The following is a 24,060-nucleotide window of genomic DNA, read 5'->3' as shown; positions in this document are numbered from 1 at the left end:
GATTTCTGATTTATAGAATTTTGAGACTTATATAATTCTAACATCTATTTTATTTTTGTGTCGAGATGAGTATAGAGATTATATTTTTGAAAAAATCTCTTCTATACAAATGGATGCAATATTCATTTGGGAGAAGTAGTGGCATAATGAAAATCTTAGTGACATCAGACGATACCGGAGCAGTCAAAGAAGTGATATGTTCTAGGGGAACCGATACTTCAAAGCAAGATGCTAGACAACCAAAGTCAATTAAGAATATTTGTTCTGAACCTGGGGCATCGGTCAGAACTAGAATCTTACATATGGTAAATTTCAAATCAACATTTTTGGTAACTTCAAGATTGGGGGGTTCAGTAACGATCTACGACTTGAATCACGAAGAATATGAATTGATACACACATACCAATTGCCTATTTCCAACGAAGACAAGCCGATCTCGTTGATTGAACTCGAAGAGTTCGATGTCGTTGTCGTAGCATTTGAAAGTGGTAAAGTATTTTTCATCAACTTAAACAATGGTCTCTTTGACTTAGATCCAATAGAGATAGAATTACCTGGTAAAAAGGGGATTAGTGCATTTATAAATAATCCTCATGAGGCTGGAATTTTCGCTTGTGGTGGTAAAGAAAATGATGCCAGAGTTATTAGATTATTCAAAGGAGAAATCTCTAAAGAAATTTTCGAATCAGGAAACAAGCAAGAATTTTTTAAGGCTGAAGTTTTATTCACTGCAAGAAATGTTAAAAATGATCATCTTGATTTAAGACCACCAATATGGATAAGTAAAATTCGCTTTTTTGAAGAAAAACCTAAGGACGGTTATAAATTCGTGACTTCAACAAGATATGGCCAAATACGTATTTATGATACAACTCATGGAAAAAGGCCTATACATGACTTTAAAGTTTGCGAGAAGCCAATAGTCACTTTAAATTTCGCCGATTCAGAAGAAGAAATCATCATATCCGATACGCATAATTTAGTTGCCAAATATTCTTTGACGCAAATTGATTCTAAAGCATTTAAAACACATTCTGCTTCTGCTGGAGAAATAATTAAACCAGTTACTAAGCTTATGGGGAAATTCGCTGCTGGAGGTAATACTGGGGCAATTGTTGGAGTTGATATCTTCGATCAAATAATTTCAACCGGGGGATTGGATAGATACCTTAGAGTTTACGATATTAATAGCAGGGACATATTCGCAAAGGTTTACCTTGGTGTACAAGTCTCAGATGTGTTGATGTTGGATAGCGAAGATGAAGAAGAGGAAGAAGATGAGTCTGAAATGGGAGACAAACGTAGAAAGAACCTTGAAAAGAGGAGGAGAAAAGCACTTGAAGAAGAAAATGAAAGTGACGAAGAAGAATTATGGAACCAATTAGAAGAAAATAACAAAACTAAAATTGAAAAGAAGAAGAGAAGAATTTAATTAGTGTATATTTTCGTTATGTAGATTAATATTTAGTCATAAAAAAGACTTAATTTATTCTTGTATTCGTAGCAACGGCTTTGCCCAATGGTTCTTCTTGTACTTCCCTATTGGTCAGTCTGTTACTACTACTGATGACACTCATACATTTCCACTCGTTTAGATAATTACATTTCCATAATCGGATCTTCCCATCGTCGCCCGCTGAACTTAAAATTGTTCCAGTCAAATTCCAGTTAACTCGCCACACCTCCAGCTTATGGTCATTCAATTTTGCCAATGTCTCTATTTTCAATTCACCATTGGCCGACTCTACAGCCTTAAATATCCTCACATATCCATCTTTACAACCCGTAGCAATTAAGTGATAATTACGACCCATTGATGGGGCCCAACTTACTGATCTTATCAACCCATTATGTTCAGGTAAATCACATAGTTTCGTAACTTTACTATTTGAATGGCTACTTATAGAACTCTGATCTGCATCGGACCCAAAATCCCCCAATGATTCATCATCATGCATCTGATTATTGGTAGCCGTGCCATATATAAACCCCTGGTCCAATGCCACAATTATGAACTTCTCCGTCTTGGTAAACTTAGCAGGACACCATTCTATACCAAAACTACTCTGCAAACTCTTCGCTGGCAACAGATCGCTTAGTATTGGTATTTCAGTTGTAAGAACCCAGTTAGTCAAATCAGATGGGTCTAATGATTCATAAATTCGAAATATCCCGTCCAGTCCCACACATCCCAATTTCAACCCTAAATGGTTAGGTGCAAACACCACATCGTAGATAGGTCCATACGACTCAATAGCCAATGTGGCCAATTTTATCCATCTTCGACCAGACCCATGCAATTCTTCTGGTTGTTCTTGCCAAATCTTCACTGTCCGATCATATGAGCATGATGCAAGTATCTTACTGCTAGAAAATTCCGGATGTGCCCACGAAAGTTTCACTATCAGAGAATCGTGGGCTTTCCACAGGTCGTTTAGTACCCATGTCGATGTTGACGAGTCCAAGTCGAACACTTTAATATGTTGGTCTGATGAGCATGTTGCAATATGTTTACCATAAAAATCGTACTTTATGTCATGAATCAACTCCTCATGCCCTGTTATAAATGGCTTCATGTTATATCTTCTTCTATTACGATAGTATCTTTAGAATTACAAAATGATAATATCAATATCATGAAATTGATAATACCCAGTTAGTGCGAATTGTACAGGAGTATGGTTAAGTCAAACTTGTCAATTTTTAGGCCTTTTTCTACTAATTAAATACAATTAATCGATAAAGTTATTGTATTAGTCAATGCAGTAAGTATTACGCAACAGACATGTCTCTCGGTCGAATAATCAAGGTATCACTATTGGTACTTTCCATCGCATGTATCACCCCAAATAAACCATTACAGACGCTGTTTGCATTTGCTTGCATTGGATATGTAATAACAGCATCTTTGATACCTAAGCTCATGAGTAGCTTCATTAGAATAGGGCTAAAGGGCAAGGATCTTTCCAAACCCCCTCCAGTGGAGGAAATTGCTGAGTCTATGGGGGTTGTATGTGCCGTGACGTACTTGTTCCTCATGTTCTGGTTGATTCCATTTATTTTCTTCAAATACTTGGTGAGTTTCACGTCAATGTCAGACGATGCAGATATGTCCAATAATTACAAGGACCAGTATCTGGCGCTTTCGAATAATCATTTGTTTCCACATAACAAATTGGCCGAGTACTTGAGTGCCGTATTGTGTTTACAAAGTACGACCCTCTTGGGGTTGTTTGATGACTTGTTTGATATTAGATGGCGCCACAAGTTTTTTCTTCCCGCTGTTGCATCTATGCCATTATTGATCGTCTATTATGTTGATTTTAGTGTCACGTCTATCGTTGTTCCAAGCTTTGTCACTAACAGATTACCTGGGGGTGAGTTTTTGCTTGAATCGTTGAATGCTTTAATACAGACAGGCAATAATATTGTTACATATGTTACTGGGTTATCTTTCCGTACGTTAGACACCGATTATGTATTGCCTACTGGATCTCCAAAATTGCTTGATTTAGGAGTTTTCTACTACGTCTACATGTCGGCGATTTCGATCTTTTCACCAAACTCAATCAATATACTTGCTGGTATCAATGGCCTTGAAGTGGGACAGTCCATAGTTCTTGCATTTATTTTTCTTATTAATGATTTCTGCTACCTTTTTTCAACTGACATATCAGCAGCTGCTTACGACTCCCATCTATTTTCGGCCATATTTTTAATTCCTTTTGTTGGCACGTCGTTAGCTTTGTTTCAGTACAACTGGTTTCCAGCAAGGGTATTCGTAGGGGACACCTATTGTTATTTCAGTGGTATGGTTTTTGCAATCGTCGGTATATTGGGCCATTTTTCAAAGACTTTGTTGATATTCTTATTACCGCAAATCATAAACTTCGTATACTCTGCTCCCCAAATATTGGGCATTGTTCCATGTCCACGTCACAGGATGCCTCGATTCAACATCGATGACGGTCTTATGTATCCAAGCTTCGGGGAGGTGAAAACTGTCTCAAAGCTCCAAAAATATTTTTTGGCGGTGCTAGAAACCTTCAAGCTCATCAAGGTGGAGCGTACCACTAAGGCCACAAAGTTTTCCAACATGACAATCATCAACTTATGTCTTGTCTGGTTTGGTCCTTTAAGAGAGGATAAATTATGCATTTTGCTCATGACACTTCAATTTTTAATTGGAATCATCATGATTTTCGTCAGACACACCTTGGGCCCTTGGTTATTGGGCTTTGATAACTTAACCTGGGGCGTTAAATAGCCATCTGGGTATCGATTATATATATTTATATCAAAAGTAATAGAATAGTTTAGCTTTAATCATACACGTGACTTTATGGAGCTCTCAACATAAATCATCCCTCTACGTATGTAACCATTCTTTTCTATTTATTGTTAGATACGTTCAATTGTATTGATAAATTAAAGACAACATGGCTGGTCCTCCCCCTCCACCTCCACCTCCACCCCCTGCGCTTGGAGGGTCGTCAAATTTACCACCTGGCCCACCTCCCGTTATGCCAGCTGGCAGGAATGCTTTGCTCGGTGATATTAGAAAAGGTACAAAGTTGAAGAAAGCAACGACCGTTGATAAATCAAAACCAATTTTGGATTCTAAGTCTTCGAGATCCATTGGGGTGCCAGGTCCGGCGCCATCTTCTTCTGGATCGCATGGTGCAGCTCCAGTTTCGCCTCCTAGTGGAGTTCCTCAATTGGGAGATATCTTTGCAGGAGGAATGCCAAAATTGAAATCTGTGAATAAGCATGATAATAGGTCAGGAATAGTACCACCATCTGCACCGAAGATCCCAATGCCTTCTGGTGCGTCTCCGCTGGTGCCAAAATCCCGGCCACAAGTCAACATGCCGCAAGTAGCTCCACCTATGCCATCTTCAAGGCCTAGCAGACATGCCGAACAGAAGCCATCGGTACCATCGATACCATCCGTTTCAGCTCCACCAGTTCCTTCTGCTCCCCCTCCACCACCTGTATTGAATGTTTCGGACTCTGGCTCGAGACCTGGCTTAAAAGTACCACCTAAAATGCCACCAAACAGACCAAAGAAATCGTCACATTTGAAATCAAATTCTGTGAACTCGATTAGTTCCTTTGAAGATGACAAATCAACCTCATCTGCTCCTACATCTCCGGCACCTCCACCTCTTCCAGCATCATCTGCTCCACCACCACCACCACTACCAACATCATCTGCTCCTCCTCCTCCACCGCTTCCAACATCATCTGCTCCTACACCTCCGCCAGTGCCTTCTTCAGGTGCTCCACCACCACCTCCCATGCCAAACTTATCAGCATCTCAGAAGTCTTCAGGTGCGCCACCTCCACCTCCCATGCCAAACTTATCAGCTGCATCTCAAAAGTCTTCAGGCTCAAAGGCACTGTCGCAGGCACCAGCTCCTCCTAGTGGTGGAGGGTTACCATTCTTGGCAGAAATTAACGCGAAAAGAGACGAATCGTATGTAATTGATTCTATTCCATCATCTTCGAGTGCTGCAAGAAATAGTGGGTCTTCAAGCATTGCAAAGCCGGCACCAAATGCTTCGGCACCACCTAAGCCTATATCGCATCCACCAGCACCAAAAGCACCACCTATTCCTAAAAATAATGCACCACCGCCTGTTCCATCCGCTCCCCCTGCACCACCTGCACCACCTGCTGCTCCTAGCCTATCTAGCTCATCGGCATCTAACTCAAAACCTCCTGCACCATCTCAGGGTTCTTTACCTTTCCTTGCTGACATTAACTCCAAAAGAGATGATAACAATGTTATTGATGAAAGTTCGAATAGATCTTCATCTGTATCAATGCGCCAACAACCAGCGAATTCGCAAAACCCACTCGCAATTCCACCTACTCCACCATCCATTCCTCCAACACCTGTTTTTAACCCAAGCAGGCCACCTCCAACTCCAAAGAGCTTCCAGCTGCCTACGCCGCCTGTGTCACTGGCGCCTCCATTACCTCCATCGTCAGCACCAAGTACACCTTCATTACCAAATTCAGTACCCCCAACGTTGCCTGCTCCAAACGCACCCTCCAAAGCGAAGAAAACACCTCCTCCCCCTCCTCCTCCGTCAGGCAAAAGTTCTACGACAGATCTGCAGCAAAATGCTGGGGAAAATTTAAGAAAGATATCTGCGCTGACCTACACTATTAATACTTCCCAAAATAGAAATGGCAAAGCTGGCAGTTCATCGTCTAAAATCGTAATTGAGGATACTGGAAAAAGGTTTAAATTTACAAATGCATCTTCTATTCCACACCCAAGAAGATATGGAGAAAATGGCAATCATACTAAGTTATATCCTAGTGGAAGAGGCACATCTGTTCCATTAGATTTAAGTTTATATTCATAATTAGGTTTTATGTCAAATATATAAGTTCTATTTATTCTGTCTCATCCGGGGACCATATTTGAACTACATTATCGTAAAACGAAGATGTGGCTATAAACTTGCCACTACTGGACCAATCTCCACCGTAGCACATACTCTCATGGTCTTTTTTGAAATATCTATTAACTTCAAATTTGCCGTTTTCTGATTCTATTATTCTAGCACCATCATACATACAACAAGACATAACTCTATTATCATTTGGTAATGGACTGGGTATTAATCTCCAAACCCCGCCTCCTAAATTTTCTTCCTGTATCACTTTTGGAATATATCCTGGGATTAACAGGGGATTCCCTTTGTCTATAACTCGCAAATCTAGGATACGTAAACTATCATCATACGACCCAGTCCATAAATGATTACTGTTCTGATTATTCCAATTTGGACCAGGTGAAAGAATTGAAACTACGCCTGCACCATGATGGCGGTGTCCTGTGGCCCAAATACTCTCTTTGGTTCTCAAATCATGAGCTATCAATTTTGCATCGTCACCACCTGTGAACACAACTTGCGCTAACTCGCCAATCTCACCAAATGACCCGGTCCAACATTCAAGATCATGAACAGTGTCTAATAATTGCATCGAGTAATCTGAAATATTAACCAATGCCGACTCCCCGGTTGTTGCAGTAGCTAATAATAGGTTTTCGTCTATTGGTGAACAAAAAATAGACGTTATTAAAGTCTCTTTGTCAAATACTTGATAATTTTTCAACTCAGATAAGGTCCTATTTGCAGCATCCACTTTCCAAAATATTAAGTTACCAGTCGAATGAGCTGATATTAATATCGAATCATTCTTGCTATGGAATTTCAAGTCTAATACAGCACCTCCTACTTTATACTGGTTTGAAATTCTTAACTCATTACCGTTATGCTCATCATACTCATACACGTCAATTGATCCATGTCTTGTCCTATCATCCTCTAGCTTATAAGTTCCCAAGATAATAACTGAATTATCAGACGGGCAAATTCTGACACAACAAGGTGGCAATTCGGTTTTCACTAAGCCTAATCTTTTGGAATTTTGTATGGACATAATGAATGCAGTGTGCTCTATAAAAAAAATTATTTGATTTCAATTAATGCGATATGTTCATTTTGAATTATTATTCTCTTCCTGGACTCTTCATTGAAAGATGGGATTATTTTCAAGATGGAATAGTTTACCGATAAAAGTAAGGTATTATATTGGTGGGTCTACATTTGCCTTTGCATTAATTGGTGATTATGTTACAGGAAGAGTCAATGATGAAGTTAAGCAAAGAGAGATTGCACTGAACAAATTGAAAGAGGAAGCCAATGTACCCAAATAAGAGAACCGAAAGTCATTTGGTTTAGCATATACATTTTGAAGTTTTTCATGCTTCGGATTGTATATCAGCTTATGTTAATGTAAATATGTGGAGAGGGTGTATCGTATAAAGATGTAATACAACAATTTATCAATTTTGTCTTTGATTTGATTGGTGGGGTTCGCTTTTATTGGCCTATAAATGTACCAAGCTTTCTTGAAAATGAACAGTTAGACAATCTAGCTTATCTTAGAATGTAGTAGGCTACAATATTACAATAAGTGGGTATAGAAAATATTACTTATCTTGTATTAAATATATTATTATTAATTAGTTGTAGGATTCTAAAACTTTTAAAACATAAAATCTACGTACTTAGATAGATGACATATACATCACCTTTATCTATCTGAGTTTAAAGAATTTTTTTGTGGACGTATTCCTTTCTAATAGAAGAAATGAATTCCAAAAACTTTGCTGGGTTGGAGTCAATACCTCTTGAATAAACAAATGAGGATGCTAAATGGGTAGCAAATAATGCTTTCAAGTAGGATTCTGGAACCCTAGACAAGATATTATCAATACCAATTTCTTGTAATAATAAGCGAGGTAATGAATCAAGCAAGACTGCATTTCTGAAGTCTTGATCATCATTCCATAATTCCTTAGAATTAGCTAATTCGTCACTCAATTTGTTAATGGAGACGGACAATTTGTCTGACAACTCGGTGAAAGTTAAGCCAGTTTCTGATTTCAACTTCCATAAAGCTTCAAATTCATTTTGGGCGTTAGAAACAATGATATTTTGAGCTTCCTTGACATATTCTTGGTAGAACTGAGGGGTGGCTCCGGTTTGTGAATCAATGCACATATTGGATAAAAATCCTTTGTCATCGAAAGATAAGGATGCCAAGACTTCTAAGGACGACGAAGTGACACCACCTTTATTAGTAGAAGCGTCTTTAAAGATGACACATCCAGCTTTTTCTAAAGATAACTTGGCTGCTTGGGTAACGAACAAGTTAGCACCTTCAACAAAGTAAGGCACAATACACTTACCAGTCTTTTGATCGATTAATTCGTGTACATTATTGGTGTCAATTGCAGCTGGTCTACCACCACATGGAACGAACAAGTCAACCTTGTCATTACCAAATGCTTCCTTAAGCTTTAAATGGAAGGTATTTCTGAAGGTAACACCGTTAGGAACAGTAATTCCATTTGGTAATTTAACATTGACATCATCAACTAAAACAACATAGCCTGCTGGAGATAATTTAGACTTATCATAATTAGAGATCATCTTTCTTTCCTTGGCCAATCTGATCAATTCTTGCTTATCAAGACCATTTGGATCTGCGATAACTCCAGAACCATCAACAAGACCGACATAAATCTCATTTCTGGATAATAAAATTTCATTACTACCAAGATCACCATCTGGACCACCAGTTTGGAACTTTCTGATTTTGGCATCATCGATATTCAACTTTTCATAGATCTTATTCACGTAAGCTCTAACCGACAAACTGGTCATACCATATTCATCATGAGGAATACCCCCAAGTTTAGGATTCTTACCGGTCAAGAAAGATTTCCACCATGGTGCACCTCTTGCCTTGGCGTGCAAAGTAGCCCAGTCTACGTACTGGGCGGTACCTTCATCAGGACCTAAGAACAAAATCTCTTGCTTATTATATAAGTCAATGTAGGAGTCTTTAACACCTGGAATATGTTGCTTTAATAACAAATCAATTAATGAATCAATATACTTTTCAAAGCAAGCTCTTGGTCTTTCTTGAGCCACGCCTGGGTCCAAAAGAATAACACCTTTAGAACCACCTTCTGGGATATCTTTGTTCTTTCTTTGTTGAGTATTTGCCAAGTTATAGTTCTCATCAAATAAGTTTCTAGCATTAGTGTTGTAAGCATCGACGGATCTGGATTTCACGATTCTGATACCACCTCTAGCCACATCTCTGAATCTGATATGGAAACCTCTGAAGTCACTACCTACAATGAAGAACATACCGAAAGGCTTATCTGGGTATTCAGTGACTGGTAAGAACGTAGGATTCAATCTGAACGAGATTGCAACCTTGGTAGAAGTATAGAAATTTGTCTTCAATATAGAATTGTTAAAAACGAACAAAGCCTTCAAGACCATGATATGGTGCTCGTTTTGGGAACACTCACGATTCAACAACTCTTCGAATTCTTGTTCGGTACCGACTGGAGTTATTTGAGATAACCTTTGGTAAGACAAGGTCTTTTCCATGGAAGAGCGGATGTAGTGGACATCAGCAAATTGACGGTACAACTTTCTAACGATGTCACGCTTGGTGTCAAAAATTTCTTGGATGTAGTTCTGGGTGAAAGTCTCTGACCTTAAACGTTTCTTCAATGAATTCAAGACTTCAGCGTGGTTAGTTGACTTGGCAGGATCTAACAATGAAGTCAATTTGTTATATTCTGGACCCAATCTATTCAAGAAATGGGTTACGAAGATAACCCCACACTGTGCATAGATACTTTCTTGCAAAGATAATTCGCCCGAAATAAATCTATCATGGAAGTAATTGTGAGGAATACAATACAACAAAGATGCTTCCTTGATGACTTGGTAGATCGATAAGTCAACAGGTGTCTTGTTGTGTTTGGAAGTGAGGTACATCGACACAATAGTAACGCCGTTAGAAAATTGTTCGATGTACTTTCTGGTGGTTTGTAACTTGTAATAGTTAACCAAATCACTCAATGCCGAGTTGTATCTGGCAGAAGTCTTCTGTCTGAACCCAATAACCACTCTATATTCTTCCAGCTCTTCAATTGGGAAGTACTTGATCACGGGCCCGGTGTTGGAGATAACATTCTTGATTATCTCGGAATAGAGCTCCTTAGTCTTTGCCGAAGCAATCTTCAAGAAGGTCTTGTCACCGATCTTATCCAAATCGGTTTCGTCTGTCGACACTTCCGCATGTTGGTAGTTGTTCTTGTAGATAAAGTAACATCTAACAAACTGGTTGTGCAAGTCAGCATTCTTCTCGAAAACCCCTGACAAGATCGCATCCTGCTTGTAGTTCAATGGCGCACTGAAGTACTCGCCTCTGTAACTAGTGCCCAAGTGGCTCGATGGATCTATGTACTTGTCATCGATCCTCTCTTCGAACCGGTTACGTGTGTAGTCATTGGCACTAAATGTGTCAAAAAACACAGCGTGGTCTTCTGCTTCTCTCTTGTAGTGAATCAAGGGCTGGTCGCAGCTGTCTGTTGCAAACGCCTGCACCTTACATGAATACAACGAGTGGATGTGGTTAGCGATGCCTTGCGCCGACTCGCGGGCAAAGAAAACGTCATCGATCCCTAAACTTTCATAAAACCATCTAGCCTCCAGCTCGATCAACGACTCTGGAATAAATCCCGTACTGTCTAAGACATCCAAAACCTGTTCATATTGATCTTTTTTACCCGAAAATGGACTGTCGATATATCCGTGTTTTAAGCTCTGTACCGACGAATTATTGGAGTTAGTAGCCTCCAACGACAAATTTTGTATATTCAAATCACCTGTCATGTTGTGTATGTTATAACTATCTTCTATAACAAATCTATGTCAATTATATCTATAATTGAACCTGATAAAGAAAGAGAACATTTAGTAGGAAATATAACTGACTTTATATATTCGCAACTCCTGGGGGTCTGACTGCTAATGGCAATTTCCGAGGGTTCTTTGAGGGGGGTTTTAGCGGTAAACGATATGTGCCGTTCGGGGGTTACCACCAATTATTTCCGACCTATCTAACTATGATGCTCGTGTGATGCGGTACTATATTCAACAGGCGGTATCCGGTTCACTCGAAAATCGCTTAGTCGGCCAAGAGACCTTCGGCACCACTCCGAAGTCCTCCGATCTACTCGATTCTCGCCATGTATTTCTGTACCACTGACTGTGGATTCCGCTCCTATTGGGCGAGAGTGCTTGTTGGCGGAGAGAGTATATACAAGCGACGTGGAATTATATTAGCGGCATTACTCTAAAGGACAGAAAGAAACAGTCGAAAATAGTCCCGGAACTAATATGGTGCAATTACCATACACAGAAATAGGCATTTGCATCGCCGTTGACCCCATACATGACCATACAGTATACGGATAGGGAGAAGAATGTATACGGAGTGTTGGGCCAGAAGTGGCGAGCGAACAATGACAGAAATGGGGCATTATTTATGGAAGCAGTTGGCGTGGATGGCGCGAACCGAAACATGTACCAATACGGGTTTTGTATTTGGTGACCGATGGGCATTAATTTGGCACAGATTGGCATTTATTTTTGGCATTTTCTGGGGTATGAGGCATTAAAGGCGGACAAAGGGCAGGGAATAGGCATTTGAGGTGTAAACACGGACTGGAGGTGCGTTATGAGTGATCGGAGGCAGAAGTTTTCAGTGATTTAAATTTGGGGCTTATTTGGAGCTGGGGAGGTGTGAAAGTCTGGGGTGGTTATTGTGGTTATGGGTCATCGCATGTATGGATGCGGTGTGTGGATGTGCGGAAAAAATTGCTGCTTTCTACTACATTTGCAATTATGCTCCGGATGGGATGCTGTTGTTCATACGGAGACAGCAGGGTAGGATAGAGAAACATCGCTCCACACAGGCTATATGGAGGTTGAGTAGTGCATTAAATATATTACGATTGTTTACATTAGGTATATACGTTATGGGTTAATATACATGGATAAGGATGCGAACTACCATCCGTGGTCGAAAAGCATTGAAACGGATTCACCGTTATGGATTCTTCTGATCGATTCGGCCAATATCCTTGAGATGTCCAACACTTCGAGCTTGTCACCTAACACGCCTATGTTGTGGGCTTGAGGAACAGAGTTGGTGACAATAAACTTGTCCACTGCAGACTTGTTGACTCTGTTGATGGCATCTCCACTGAAAATTCCGTGGGTAACGAGAGCATACACGTATTTGGCTCCTTGGTCCTTTAATAACTTAGCAGCCCTCGTGATAGTGTAGGATGAATCAACTAAATCATCCACCAACACACAAACACGGTCCTTAACATCACCAACCAACATGGTTGTGGCCACCAAAGGATTGTGCGCCGAATTTGCACCAATATTCGTAGCATTGGTGGATGGAGGTGTATTAGCGACCTTGGCCCTTCTCTCCTTGTGAATTAACGCAAACGAACATCCAAGTGCATCAGCAATAGAAGTGGCTCTCTTGGCTCCTCCACTGTCTGGCGAAACAATAACACAATCCTCATAATTAGGGATGTAGTCTATAATGTAATGCTTTAACAATGGCTTGGAGTAGAGATTATCCACAGGAATGTTAAAGAAACCTTGAAATTGAGGATCATGTAAATCCATAGTAATGCAGCGGTCAGCCCCAGCAGTAGTTAATAAGTTGGCAATCAATGTACCGTTTTGCGCAATCCATTGCTTGTAACCACTCTCGGTCTTCCCGTACACATCCACGTTAGGCAAATTTGTAGCTGCTGAATTAGTCACAATTGATGTAGGTGTGTACGAAGGGATCTTCGTATTGATCCTCGTAGGAACTGGCTGCTTGATATTATTCATCGTAGCCTTACTCAAGAGAGTTTCTGTCTGTTGCGAGCTGTTTCCTGATGAAGGTGTAGGTGAAACCTGGCCTTCTGTTTCCAATTCACCTCTTGATAATGGTCGAGGGGTACTAGGTGCACTTTCAAACGTATACTGGTCCTTCTTAGTGCTTACAGAAGGTGCTCCTGTGAGCGATGCTGCATGGGGAACATCAGGCTGTCTTGAATATGGGAATAACGGTAAAACTGCTGTAACTCTCTTGGCACTTGCCGTCTTACATGCAGCTATCATAATCAACAACTCAATAAAGTTGTCATTTACATGTCCACATCCCGATTGTATGATAAAAACATCCTTTTCTCTAACTGAGTTCTGGATTTCAATACTAATCTCTCCATTGGAAAATTTTTTCGAATCAACAAATGCTTGATCAATAGTTAAATTACGACAAATAGATCGCGTTAAATTTGGATGTGATGACCCTCCCAATACAAAAAGGTCTCTCATGTTATGCTATTTACTATTCTGAAATGAATATGATTGTTTAATATAATCTGCTATTTATGTCTAAAAAATTATCCTGATGACAAAATTTCGCTGAGGAACGTGCATCCAGTAGAATTGCGAAAGCAGCACTCTACATCAAGTAGCTATCATACAATGATATAAACTCTAATAACGAATGTCATAAGAGCCTGATTGAGATGTGTATTTGACCCATTTAACAGTCCTATAGTTAGATTTCTCCTGCACTCTTAAGAACTTGACAGTCAAGCCTGAGCACGAAAACATATCGATGGTGAACTCCAACTTAATAGGTGGTCTGGTCCAGTTTAGTAAATTTTTGATGTCTGCATCACTCGAATGGGGCACCTCTACCTCTGCAGTCAAATCGTGTTCCTGATTGCCAAAGAATTTGTTAAATTTCCATATTATGTAGTTTTCTTCTGGATGGTACTTCGATTTTCCCAGCGAATTGGTCGAATACGAATTGATAACACCCTTTGGGGTTGGTATCTTTATCTGCACGCCTGTTGCAGGAATTTTAGATGGAAATAAAGATTTAATTCTTAATTTGTACAGTAATCGCAGGTTACCTAGCTGGTGGACCTGGGGATAGACTTCAAAGGGTAAATTGATGTTCAGCATGCAGTTATATGACATTAACTGGAATTCGCCATCTGGTGGTATAAACTGTATAACTCTATCAGAATCAAATTTGTTCAACTCGACTGATTGATGGAATTTACAATCTTCCAATGTTACAGATCCACTATGAGGTATGGCGGACCGGTCGGCACTCATCGAATTCAACACCAAGCTGTCATCATTCAACCCAAATCTACATTCGGGCATTCCTGATAAATGTGTTTTCATTAGTATTTTCCCATCAACATATGCTTTTAGCACTTCTGCTTGTGCATTCATCAAGACATTAATCTTCTCTTCAACATTCAAAAAGATTTCATTTCGCCTATATTTAATGTCAGGGTTTCTCCACGTAATGTTCAGGGAGTTAAGTTTAACTGTCTTACGCCTTGATAACCCTGAATTCAGTGACTTGGCTCCTGCCAAGGCATTATTCGATAATTTGAATATCTTATCATTCGCTGATACCGATGTCAAGAGGTTCTGTAAATAACTCAACTCTAAGTTAGTTGGGTATCCAAATTCAACAACCTCATCTAATAATTCGTATACTAAACTGAAATTATTCACAATTAAGTCTTCTGTCAACACTTTCTCCCCTGGGGTTTCATCTAACATTACCTTCAATAATGACTCGAGCTTGTATAGGAACTCCAAAATTGCTGAACAATCTTGATTCGATCTTGTCACGGCACATATCCATAACAATCCCGACTTTATATAAATAAACGACGTCGATCCCAACGTTAACACGGGTGAACGAACTTCTCTCCCGCCATTTCCTCCGTTAGAATAATGTTGAGAATTCACTGACATCACTTGAATTCTAAATACATCAGATATGTTTCTCTTTACTCCTTCATTATACAACTTGGACATAAGAACATCTCCTTTGGAGTTGTATATGAACAATGCTGTAATCATTATTAACGATTATTATTATATCAATATATAGAGATAAAGAAACGCTTGTTTAACAGATCATATTGCTACCAAATCCATTTTTTCATTCAGTCGTGCCTCGCGTATCTAAAAGTTACCTAAATAAAATCTATACAAAATGGACTACTGCATTCCCGCCAATTCACGGTTAGTTTTCTTACTATGACCACTCTTTCTGTTATGGTTAGCCTTACTTGCCTTATTTTTCTCGTTCTTAGCAAATGAGCGCTTTGCTTGCTCTTTTGATTTGGGTTTATTCCCTTTATTGCTAGACTCGGTAGTCTGGTCTCCATCATTATTCCTTCTAGCAGGCTGCCTATTTGGATTACCCCCATAGAGATAATCTTCTTCAAGAATTTTAAATCTTCTAGGGGATTTTAACAACATTCTGAGCCAACCCTCGATTTGTTCATCCGACCAATTAGTGGATTTTTTTATATTTTGTCTATCGGACGATTTTCTATCCTTCTTGTCAAATTTTTCAGCACCCTTAGTCTTGAATATTGAAAAGAGGTATTTCTCAATAGAGTCTACAGAAGCGGGCATTGGACTGCTAGAAACACTTCTGTCTGGAGTCATTGGTGTGTCGCGATCTGCGCCTGACCCATCGTCTTCATCAAAAACTGCTAATCGGTTTTTATTAGTCTTACGTTTGGATATCTTGTTGTTTTCACCAGCTGCTAAACCACTCGTCTTCTCTTGCTCTTCGTATGTATCGTCAGGTTCATCTTCATCACTTTCATACATCAATCTCAATGCAGCAGTTAATGTCTTTTTCTTCATGGTCTCAGTAGCTGGTTCATTGTTTGTTGCTTGTCCTTTCTTGCCGTATATGACAGTTCCTTCTGAAAAATCTAAATTAGAAATTTTATCACCATCGTATATTGACCTCTTTACTGGTTCATCCTGACCCTCTGGTCTTTTAGATTCCGTCTTCGATTCAGAATTGATGTGCTTTGGTTTCTTATTCTCTTCATATTCCTCAATGCTAGATATTAAGTCTGGGTTTTCGAACAATATATTGGTAACCTGTTCTACGTCATCATTGTTTTCTTTTAAAATTGTGATTGCTTGTCCCCTTGTGAGTTGTGGTATTAAGTCGGCTAATAGTTCTATATTTTCCTCCTTAATAGGTATGTCATCCTTTATTACTGATTTATTTTCGAATGAAATGTTTCTTAAAAATGTCAATCTTTCTTCCAACCCTGGTGCCAACTCCTTGTATGCATCTGAGATAATAATAGTACTAAATAATGGGTATAATACTAATGAATCAGTATTATTTACACCCAACTCCATTGCCAATTTCGCCAATTTCGCAGTAGATAAGGATATTAATGAGATTATCATAATTTCCTTAATCTGTTCCGCATGCACACTCTTACCATTAACATACAATCTTTCCAACATCTCTATCCATCCAGTACTAACAAAAGCTTCAGCAAATGCTAAAGAGCTTGTCAGTTTTTTATTAATATTCCTGCTGTTATTTGATGATGCTCCAGTGACAGTGTACGTCTTTAATTTAGTAGCTGAACTTGCATGTTGACCTAACAAGAAAGATAATGTATTTAATTCTCGGTCTTGAATTTTTCCATTGCTAATCAAGCTTTCCAAGTGCTTATGTATTTGGCCAATACAACTTATATTACCAGATTTCTTGTTATCATTAAATTTTGATTTATATGTACCGTCAACTAATCCACGTACAATTGTACTATTGTCTTTTACATATATAGTAACAAAATTCCAAATTGCCTCTCCTGTTAAAGATAATTTCACAATGCTATAATTCTTGATGAGCTGGAAAACGCATGTTCGTAATATTGCCGTATTGGTTTTAATATCAGGATTGATAGCTCCCAAGGAGAAAATCTTCGTTGTCTCTTCTGCAGTCTCGAAGAGAAATATTTTCAAAAACAACTGTAATTGTTGCTGAGACTTTACCGACAACTTCAGGGTATGGCTGTCTGGATTTAATAAGTATTTGAATAATTTAATATATGCTTCCAATAAATGCACCCATATTACAGGATCCTTGTCTATAAGTGAAGATCTCAACTTAAACGGTGGATAATGTGGTATGGGTATGTACGTTGAATCATCATCTGTTGATGCCATTGGTATTAGGGGTATTCTAGGAAGCTATAATGATCCAACTACTTGGTAAGGTAGTTATTTAATACTCATATTTTATGTATGGTTTGCGCACGAAGGGCAAAGATTGCAAAATTTTCGTAGTAAATTTGAATACCTTCTACGACAGATCTATACTGAGCTAAAGCTAGTAATGAACTGGGTGTAATGGGTCTTCTTTCTCTTTGAGATTAATAGAGAGTAAAAATTTCTTGTCTTTTAAAGTATTAAGAATAATCATGTACGATTATGATATATGCGTTCCAATGGTAAACTGATACTTCTATTGGGTTAATAGGCATATTAATAGAGAAACATAGTACATATGTTATGTATGTAACTTAGGTGTAAGTATCCGAATTTTTTTAGGATTTATTTATTTACTTTTTTATATTGTTTGTTTTATTGGGTTTTTGAAATTTTATGACTTTTGACAAGGAATTGCAAAATTATATTGAGAACAGAAATAGTCATATAGTCATAAAAGAAGCAATTTAAAAAGTACCATTCAAATAGATATATATATATATGAATTTCTGCCCTTTTTAAACTCTTGATTCTTAGCTATGTGATATTATGAATAGGATGAGAGAACGATATATAAAAGCATTTATCCAATATCCAAATAGGACAAGTGTCTGACCTAGGATAGATGGAAACATTTAGAACCAAAAAGTTAAGGCTAGGGAAAAGAAAGATTACTTGAAGGATATAGATCGTAAAATATTTCATGTGCAAGAGTTAAAGCTGGTGTAAGCTGGAACAAATTTACAAGTGAACTACCGTATAGTCAACCAACAAATTATAATATACACAAGTTAAAGCGCCGTGGCGCAGTGGAAGCGCGCAGGGCTCATAACCCTGATGTCCCCGGATCGAAACCGGGCGGCGCTAGCTTTAACTTTTTTTTTCTATTTTGTATCCTTTTTTTCAAACCGCCTGCAATGTGTCGCTTTCCTCGTAAATTCTATTCTTCAACTTATCAGCTCATAATGAGATTCTCTTCTATCATGTTAAGAGAGTAAATTTGTATTTCTCAAAATTTTCTTCCTGATCGTCATATGATGTATCGATTTAATACTAAACAAGACTTTCTTAACTACAAAACTGTTCAATTAAACTCCAAAGGTCAAGCTTAAGGTTGAGACATTTTACATCTGTCTCTCATTTAGCATACGTAGATCTTCAATGAAATTTTTTATATTTTTTCTATTACAGCAAACAATTAATAAGCTCAGAAGTATCCCCAACAAGCTAATTCAAGCCCATGAGAACTCTATAGGTATGCAAGTTTAAGGTATATTATAAAAGTGGAAAATTTGCACCCATAGATTCCCAAAGAAGAAAGTTCCCACGTGCATTAATTCTAATATAAAAAATTAGAAGGGTATAAAAGTTGGCATAAATTTCACCTAGTATTTTATCGTATTTCTATAGTTAAGATATATCACAATGGCTATTCAGAAGGACGTTAACTTAAATGAACCATTGAGTGACAAAGTCCCACCTACTTTGGGAAAGACATCGTTGACTCCAGAATTATCACAAGCCGCATTAATATTACACGGTGATTATTATAGTCAGTTGCAAGGTAGATGTAATAGATATGTTTTCTGGCATACATTTTCCACTACATTCTTGATAATATCAACGTCGATTTTCACATATTATAGATTATACGATTATATTTCTGTTTCAGAAAGTATTGGTGAATTTTTCAGCTTTTTCAGTAAAAGCCGTGATTTTCAATTTCAAGTTATGGGGGTTCTTCCATGGCTTGTTTGTGTTTTTGGTATAGTAGGTATTGTTGCACATTTTGTTAGTGATGTTTTCAAAGATATTTCGGTAAAATTACCACAATTAAAGTACATGGAAAAGATTTTTGGATTTAATTTGAGGGAATACGCCAAGTTGTCACAATCGGCGTTATTAAAGCAGAAGCGTAATTTGACATCTAAAGACACTGTTTTCTTGAAAAATGGAGAGAATACTCACCTTGTTATATACCGTGATTCACCAATTGCTATTATTACTTTGAAACCCTTGCTAGACGAATCGTCCGAATCGAATTTCGTTATCAAGATTACCGGGTTACACGTTAGAAAAGCGTTCGCTAAAGTCGATTTTGACGTTTTATTACTTGAATGGTCTTATGAAAGAGCCCGTGAGCTTCTCAAGGAATACAAGCCAAGTAAGAATGCAAAGATAACTTTATTAGCTGATGCTTTCTCCTTTGATAAGCAACTCATCAAGACATTAGAAAACCAATCTTTCCAAAAGATTTCATCTTCCTTTACTCTCAATTCATTTGAAGATGATTCAGGCTCCCAACCCGGGTTTTTTTCTTACGTGACATCCACTGGTGCCTACAAAGCATTTGGTATCTCGAAGGACACTTATCGCCTTACATTACAGGACAAGACTGCAGATATAATTCAATAGGAAGAATGAAAATCTTCTCTAAGCAATACATCAAAGAATATAATACTTTTTAATTTCCAATAGCTTTATGTATTATTACGAACTACTTTGATTCTATGTATATAGCAAACAAATAAAATTAATCTAATAGACCAGTAACTTTCAGTTTCTTTTTCTGTACTTGGACTCGGTAAATTATATTTCCTATCCATATTAAACCACCTATCAACAATGTATACGTTATTAATTTTAAACAATATAGAATTCCTTTCAATAATCTTCTGAATAATGTAGCATTTTCATCCCCGTATTTTTCTAACCGCAACTTACGTTCACGTTCTTTTATTTTCTTTTCAGAATTCTTTAATCTGCTTAATGATTTGCGTCTCGTTGCTGACTTCTTCTTTATTTTTCTATGTCTTCCACCCTTTTTCATTTCTTCAACCGCTTGCTGTAACTCTTCTTCATTATCACTTTGTGCTTGCATCAAGGTCTCTAGTTCATCAACAGATTCAATGAATGAACCATCTGGTTTGTACAACGCATACATCTTATTTTCAATAATATCCACATTTTCAGAAAGATCACCCGTCTCAGCGGTGAAACCCAAATACTTAACTTGGGGCAATTTGATATCTGTCAAGGTAACACAGTTTTTCCAGTCTTCAGGCTTATTTTTGTAGTTAAAATCTATTGAAAAATACCCATCCTTAATATAAACAATACGTGCTTTGGTCAATTCACTAGCTGGATTCATGAGACCAGTAGCTGTACATCCAGCCAATCTTGTTTCGTACCCATCTGTATCTTTATTATAGCCAGTATGTCCATCACCCAACATCAAATTTACATACGGAAAATGTCCCCTTTTACCGTTCTTGTACGTGTCAACGAATATACCCATTCCATTGAAGTAATTTTGTGCACCGAAGACATCTCCTATATCTGACTTGCGATCGATTATCCACATGGCAAATCCATCACCAAACAAATTTGATGACTTGCTGTGCATATGGAAAGTCAATTCCATTTCAAACGATTCAGCCTGGATAGGTAAGTTCGAAAACATACTACCAACTTGGTGCTGTCTATCCGATGTTAATCTAATATAAGCATCATTTTTAATAAGCGTATTACCGGCTAAATACCAATTTTTTGGTTTGAAAGTCGATTGATCTATGAAAGGAGATTTTAAGCCGTGAGTAGTCAATTCAGTTTTCTTAATCATAACAGTACTTTCATCCTTATTTTGTAAAAGGGAATTCAATTCCTCTGGCGTATAGCTGTCTGAAGATCCTCGTAAAAAGTACCATGCTATCAAGAAGAAGCATACTATACCGAGCTGGACAGGCCTAGATCTTTGAATAGTATCTATAATTGCCATCCTCTTGTTTATCTTATCTGATAATACAACCCCAAGAGAATAAATGAAATCTAACACTTCGGCTTTTGAAAATTCGCATCTTTACGTGGTCAAATATCCAATGTCTTCTTGAACAACTAATCATATAAGAATGGTGCTTGTAAATTAATTAGATTTATTTATTGAAAATACTATGGACTATACAAATGCTAAAGGTGGCACTTTGGCCAGCTTAATACTAAATTAAATTCTTCAACTCATTATATCATTGAGACATGCGTTTTGACTGACTCATTGAAAACCATGGTCTGTGTAACCAGTACATTGTACGGATGTACGTAGATTACAAATGAATTTCAACCATTTATGCAAATATGCCATGTCAGCAGGCCACCAATTCAATCTTAAATACAATACATGTCTGTTTTAAGTTTTACTATTTACACAACGAACTCCAAAAGAACAACATTACAGCAAACCCCAAAGAAAACTGCAAATACTCCCACGAAATCTATTTCCCAAAGACAACAGTTCTGATGGCAGTGAAAAATGTTTCCTTCTTTTCACCTTTTATTTCACTTAAAATTCTATTGTAATAATCTGGATTACCCTTTGGTTTCAATAATTTGTCATCCAACTTGTAGTAGTTCTTATATTTATCATTCACCAAATCCCTTAACGAAATATATTGCAATTTTAAGTCCTTTTCTGAAATATCTTTCACCAGGTCACTTGAAAAACGTTCTATTTGGGTATCTTTAAATGATGCATAATGCTTTATTCTATCTTTTGGTAAGGTTCTTAATAAAGATAAGATTTTTTCTGTAATTTCCGTATGTGCTTTGCTAGGCATTTCTTATTAATGTGATCTTAATATACTATTCAGTTTTGATATGTTGACCCTATCATATACTGATTAAATCAGAGGAAGAAAATTTTAAATATATCCTGCACATGAAAATTTCACAAAAGGGTCATAATTATCAACACTTTTTATCAAACAAGGTATAACGGTCATATAGAGAGATAATATACTAGTAAAAATGAGTCCATCTAAAGCCCCAACTCCAAGAGTCATATTTATTCGTCACGGCCAAACCGAATGGTCTAAATCTGGCCAATATACGTCCATTACAGACTTATCATTGACGGATTTCGGAGTCAAACAGATGCGTAATACTGGTAAGCATTTAATTGGACCTAGCCCATTCCAATTGATCAAACCGGAGAATTTGAAGAATGTTTTCACATCTCCAAGATTGCGTGCTAAGCAAACGGTTGAATTGTTACTTGAAGGCTTAAACGATATGGCAAAGGCCAAGTTGCTCACCACCGAGGACGATAACTTGAGAGAATGGGAGTACGGTGATTACGAAGGATTATTGACGTCCCAGATCATTGACTTAAGAAAGAAGAGGGGATTGGATAAGGATTTGCCTGAAGGCGAAGAATGGAATATCTGGAGGGATGGATGTGAAAATGGTGAAACGCACGAGCAAGTTTCAGCCAGATTGGACAAGGTTATCATTAACATCAGAGCTATCCACGAAAAAGCCATACAAGACAATGTTCCTTGCGATATCATTGTTGTTGGCCATGGTCATATTTTGAGATGTTTTGCTGCTAGATGGGTGGGTAAGGACATTAACGTCAATCCTCAATTCATGTTGGATGCTGGTGGAGTCGGTGTTTTGAGTTATCAACATCATAATATCCACGAGCCTGCTTTATTCTTAGCCGGCGCTTTTGTAGTTCCAGTTGAAGAGGAAGGGTCTGATATATAAAAGTAAGTACTAGAAATATAACGTAGTGTTATTGAATGTAACGTTACATTTGAGACCCCGTGGAGCCCTTTTTTACGCGGCATAAGTTCTGATGGTAGAAGATCATCAGTCATTTTATCTTTCCTTTCTTTACTAATCTGCTAGTAGAAGCTACTATGACTATTGCTGATTCTATTCCCATATGGCTAGACTGTGACCCTGGTAACGATGATGCTTTTGCCATTTTGTTAGCCTTATTTCACCCAAAATTTGATTTACTCGGCATTTCTACGGTATATGGAAATGCCCCAAATTCAAGTACAACTCACAATGCATTAGGGTTATTAGATGTATTAGGGTCCGAACAAGATCAGATAAAGGTTTACTCCGGGGAAAACAAACCATTAGTGAAGCCAGTTAAATTTGCACCAGAAATACACGGACCCACTGGTATTGGTGGGGCAAAGTTACCGAAGACACCTAGAATTCAAGAATCAAAAGATCAAACGTACTTGCAAGCTATGAGATCGGCCATTTTGGAACACGCAGGTAGGATATGTGTTATTTGTACCGGGACTTTGACTAATATGGCTATTTTGATAGAGACCTACCCAGAAGTAAAGTCTAAGATTAGGTTTGTGTCTATTATGGGTGGTGCCTTAAATAGAGGTAACGCTACCAAATATGCAGAGTTTAATGTTCATTGCGATCCACTTGCAGCTTCTAAGGTTTTGAATGATGAAGAGTTGAGCGGCAAAACGATATTGGCTGGATTAAATATTACCCACAAGGCAGTCGCTACTATGGAAGTAAGAAAAAATATATATGACGTAACAAATCCAAAAAAGGACTCTTCTATAAGGAAATTGTTCTACGATATTGCAATGTTTTATGCAGAATCATATCGTGTTCAACATAACATAACCCTTGGGCCACCAGTTCATGATCCGTTAGCGGTTTTTCTTATTCTCGCTTTGA

The 24,060-nt window shown here is 38.0% G+C and overlaps 14 protein-coding genes across 14 annotated transcripts; 6 read left to right on the top strand and 8 right to left on the bottom strand.

Moving 5' to 3' along the window:
* Window positions 1–146: 146 nt before the first annotated feature.
* On the top strand, window positions 147–1,433 carry NSA1 (ribosome biosynthesis protein; the record flags this gene model as incomplete). The annotated part of the gene is made up of 1 exon (XM_015613742.1): window positions 147–1,433. The coding sequence occupies one exon, from the start codon at window positions 147–149 to the stop codon at window positions 1,431–1,433; it is 1,287 nt and encodes a 428-aa protein (XP_015465443.1).
* A 49-nt stretch (window positions 1,434–1,482) lies between these two features.
* On the bottom strand, window positions 1,483–2,577 carry SEH1 (Seh1p; the record flags this gene model as incomplete). Its single annotated transcript, XM_015613741.1, has 1 exon — window positions 1,483–2,577. One exon carries the CDS (start codon window positions 2,575–2,577, stop codon window positions 1,483–1,485), a length of 1,095 nt encoding a protein of 364 aa, XP_015465442.1.
* Window positions 2,578–2,786: 209 nt separating this feature from the next.
* On the top strand, window positions 2,787–4,268 carry ALG7 (UDP-N-acetylglucosamine--dolichyl-phosphate N-acetylglucosaminephosphotransferase; the record flags this gene model as incomplete). Its single annotated transcript, XM_015613740.1, has 1 exon — window positions 2,787–4,268. The coding sequence occupies one exon, from the start codon at window positions 2,787–2,789 to the stop codon at window positions 4,266–4,268; it is 1,482 nt and encodes a 493-aa protein (XP_015465441.1).
* A 172-nt stretch (window positions 4,269–4,440) lies between these two features.
* On the top strand, window positions 4,441–6,381 carry VRP1 (Vrp1p; the record flags this gene model as incomplete). Its single annotated transcript, XM_015613739.1, has 1 exon — window positions 4,441–6,381. The coding sequence occupies one exon, from the start codon at window positions 4,441–4,443 to the stop codon at window positions 6,379–6,381; it is 1,941 nt and encodes a 646-aa protein (XP_015465440.1).
* A 31-nt stretch (window positions 6,382–6,412) lies between these two features.
* Window positions 6,413–7,465, bottom strand: AC631_04909 (diphthamide synthase; the record flags this gene model as incomplete). Its single annotated transcript, XM_015613738.1, has 1 exon — window positions 6,413–7,465. The coding sequence occupies one exon, from the start codon at window positions 7,463–7,465 to the stop codon at window positions 6,413–6,415; it is 1,053 nt and encodes a 350-aa protein (XP_015465439.1).
* Window positions 7,466–8,136: 671 nt separating this feature from the next.
* Window positions 8,137–11,295, bottom strand: GDH2 (glutamate dehydrogenase (NAD(+)); the record flags this gene model as incomplete). The annotated part of the gene is made up of 1 exon (XM_015613737.1): window positions 8,137–11,295. The coding sequence occupies one exon, from the start codon at window positions 11,293–11,295 to the stop codon at window positions 8,137–8,139; it is 3,159 nt and encodes a 1,052-aa protein (XP_015465438.1).
* A 1,179-nt stretch (window positions 11,296–12,474) lies between these two features.
* PRS5 (ribose phosphate diphosphokinase subunit) lies at window positions 12,475–13,815 on the bottom strand (the record flags this gene model as incomplete). The annotated part of the gene is made up of 1 exon (XM_015613736.1): window positions 12,475–13,815. The coding sequence occupies one exon, from the start codon at window positions 13,813–13,815 to the stop codon at window positions 12,475–12,477; it is 1,341 nt and encodes a 446-aa protein (XP_015465437.1).
* Window positions 13,816–13,980: 165 nt separating this feature from the next.
* APM4 (Apm4p) lies at window positions 13,981–15,381 on the bottom strand (the record flags this gene model as incomplete). The annotated part of the gene is made up of 1 exon (XM_015613735.1): window positions 13,981–15,381. One exon carries the CDS (start codon window positions 15,379–15,381, stop codon window positions 13,981–13,983), a length of 1,401 nt encoding a protein of 466 aa, XP_015465436.1.
* A 141-nt stretch (window positions 15,382–15,522) lies between these two features.
* On the bottom strand, window positions 15,523–17,520 carry AC631_04905 (uncharacterized protein; the record flags this gene model as incomplete). The annotated part of the gene is made up of 1 exon (XM_015613734.1): window positions 15,523–17,520. The coding sequence occupies one exon, from the start codon at window positions 17,518–17,520 to the stop codon at window positions 15,523–15,525; it is 1,998 nt and encodes a 665-aa protein (XP_015465435.1).
* Window positions 17,521–18,987: 1,467 nt separating this feature from the next.
* On the top strand, window positions 18,988–19,977 carry PHO86 (Pho86p; the record flags this gene model as incomplete). Its single annotated transcript, XM_015613733.1, has 1 exon — window positions 18,988–19,977. One exon carries the CDS (start codon window positions 18,988–18,990, stop codon window positions 19,975–19,977), a length of 990 nt encoding a protein of 329 aa, XP_015465434.1.
* A 118-nt stretch (window positions 19,978–20,095) lies between these two features.
* Window positions 20,096–21,340, bottom strand: AC631_04903 (uncharacterized protein; the record flags this gene model as incomplete). Its single annotated transcript, XM_015613732.1, has 1 exon — window positions 20,096–21,340. One exon carries the CDS (start codon window positions 21,338–21,340, stop codon window positions 20,096–20,098), a length of 1,245 nt encoding a protein of 414 aa, XP_015465433.1.
* A 490-nt stretch (window positions 21,341–21,830) lies between these two features.
* On the bottom strand, window positions 21,831–22,172 carry AC631_04902 (uncharacterized protein; the record flags this gene model as incomplete). Its single annotated transcript, XM_015613731.1, has 1 exon — window positions 21,831–22,172. One exon carries the CDS (start codon window positions 22,170–22,172, stop codon window positions 21,831–21,833), a length of 342 nt encoding a protein of 113 aa, XP_015465432.1.
* Window positions 22,173–22,362: 190 nt separating this feature from the next.
* Window positions 22,363–23,103, top strand: AC631_04901 (uncharacterized protein; the record flags this gene model as incomplete). The annotated part of the gene is made up of 1 exon (XM_015613730.1): window positions 22,363–23,103. One exon carries the CDS (start codon window positions 22,363–22,365, stop codon window positions 23,101–23,103), a length of 741 nt encoding a protein of 246 aa, XP_015465431.1.
* Window positions 23,104–23,258: 155 nt separating this feature from the next.
* Window positions 23,259–24,038, top strand: AC631_04900 (trifunctional uridine nucleosidase/nicotinamide riboside hydrolase/nicotinic acid riboside hydrolase; the record flags this gene model as incomplete). Its single annotated transcript, XM_015613729.1, has 1 exon — window positions 23,259–24,038. A coding segment is annotated over one exon (780 nt), but the record flags the coding sequence as incomplete, so codon positions are not given.
* Between the last annotated feature and the right edge of the window lie 22 nt (window positions 24,039–24,060).

This window comes from Debaryomyces fabryi (genome assembly GCF_001447935.2).
Source record: "Debaryomyces fabryi strain CBS 789 chromosome Unknown contig00152, whole genome shotgun sequence".
Classification (NCBI taxonomy): Eukaryota; Fungi; Ascomycota; class Pichiomycetes; order Serinales; family Debaryomycetaceae; genus Debaryomyces; species Debaryomyces fabryi.
The sequence above is the reverse complement of the archived record's forward strand: the minus strand, read 5'-3'. Positions and strand labels throughout refer to the sequence as shown.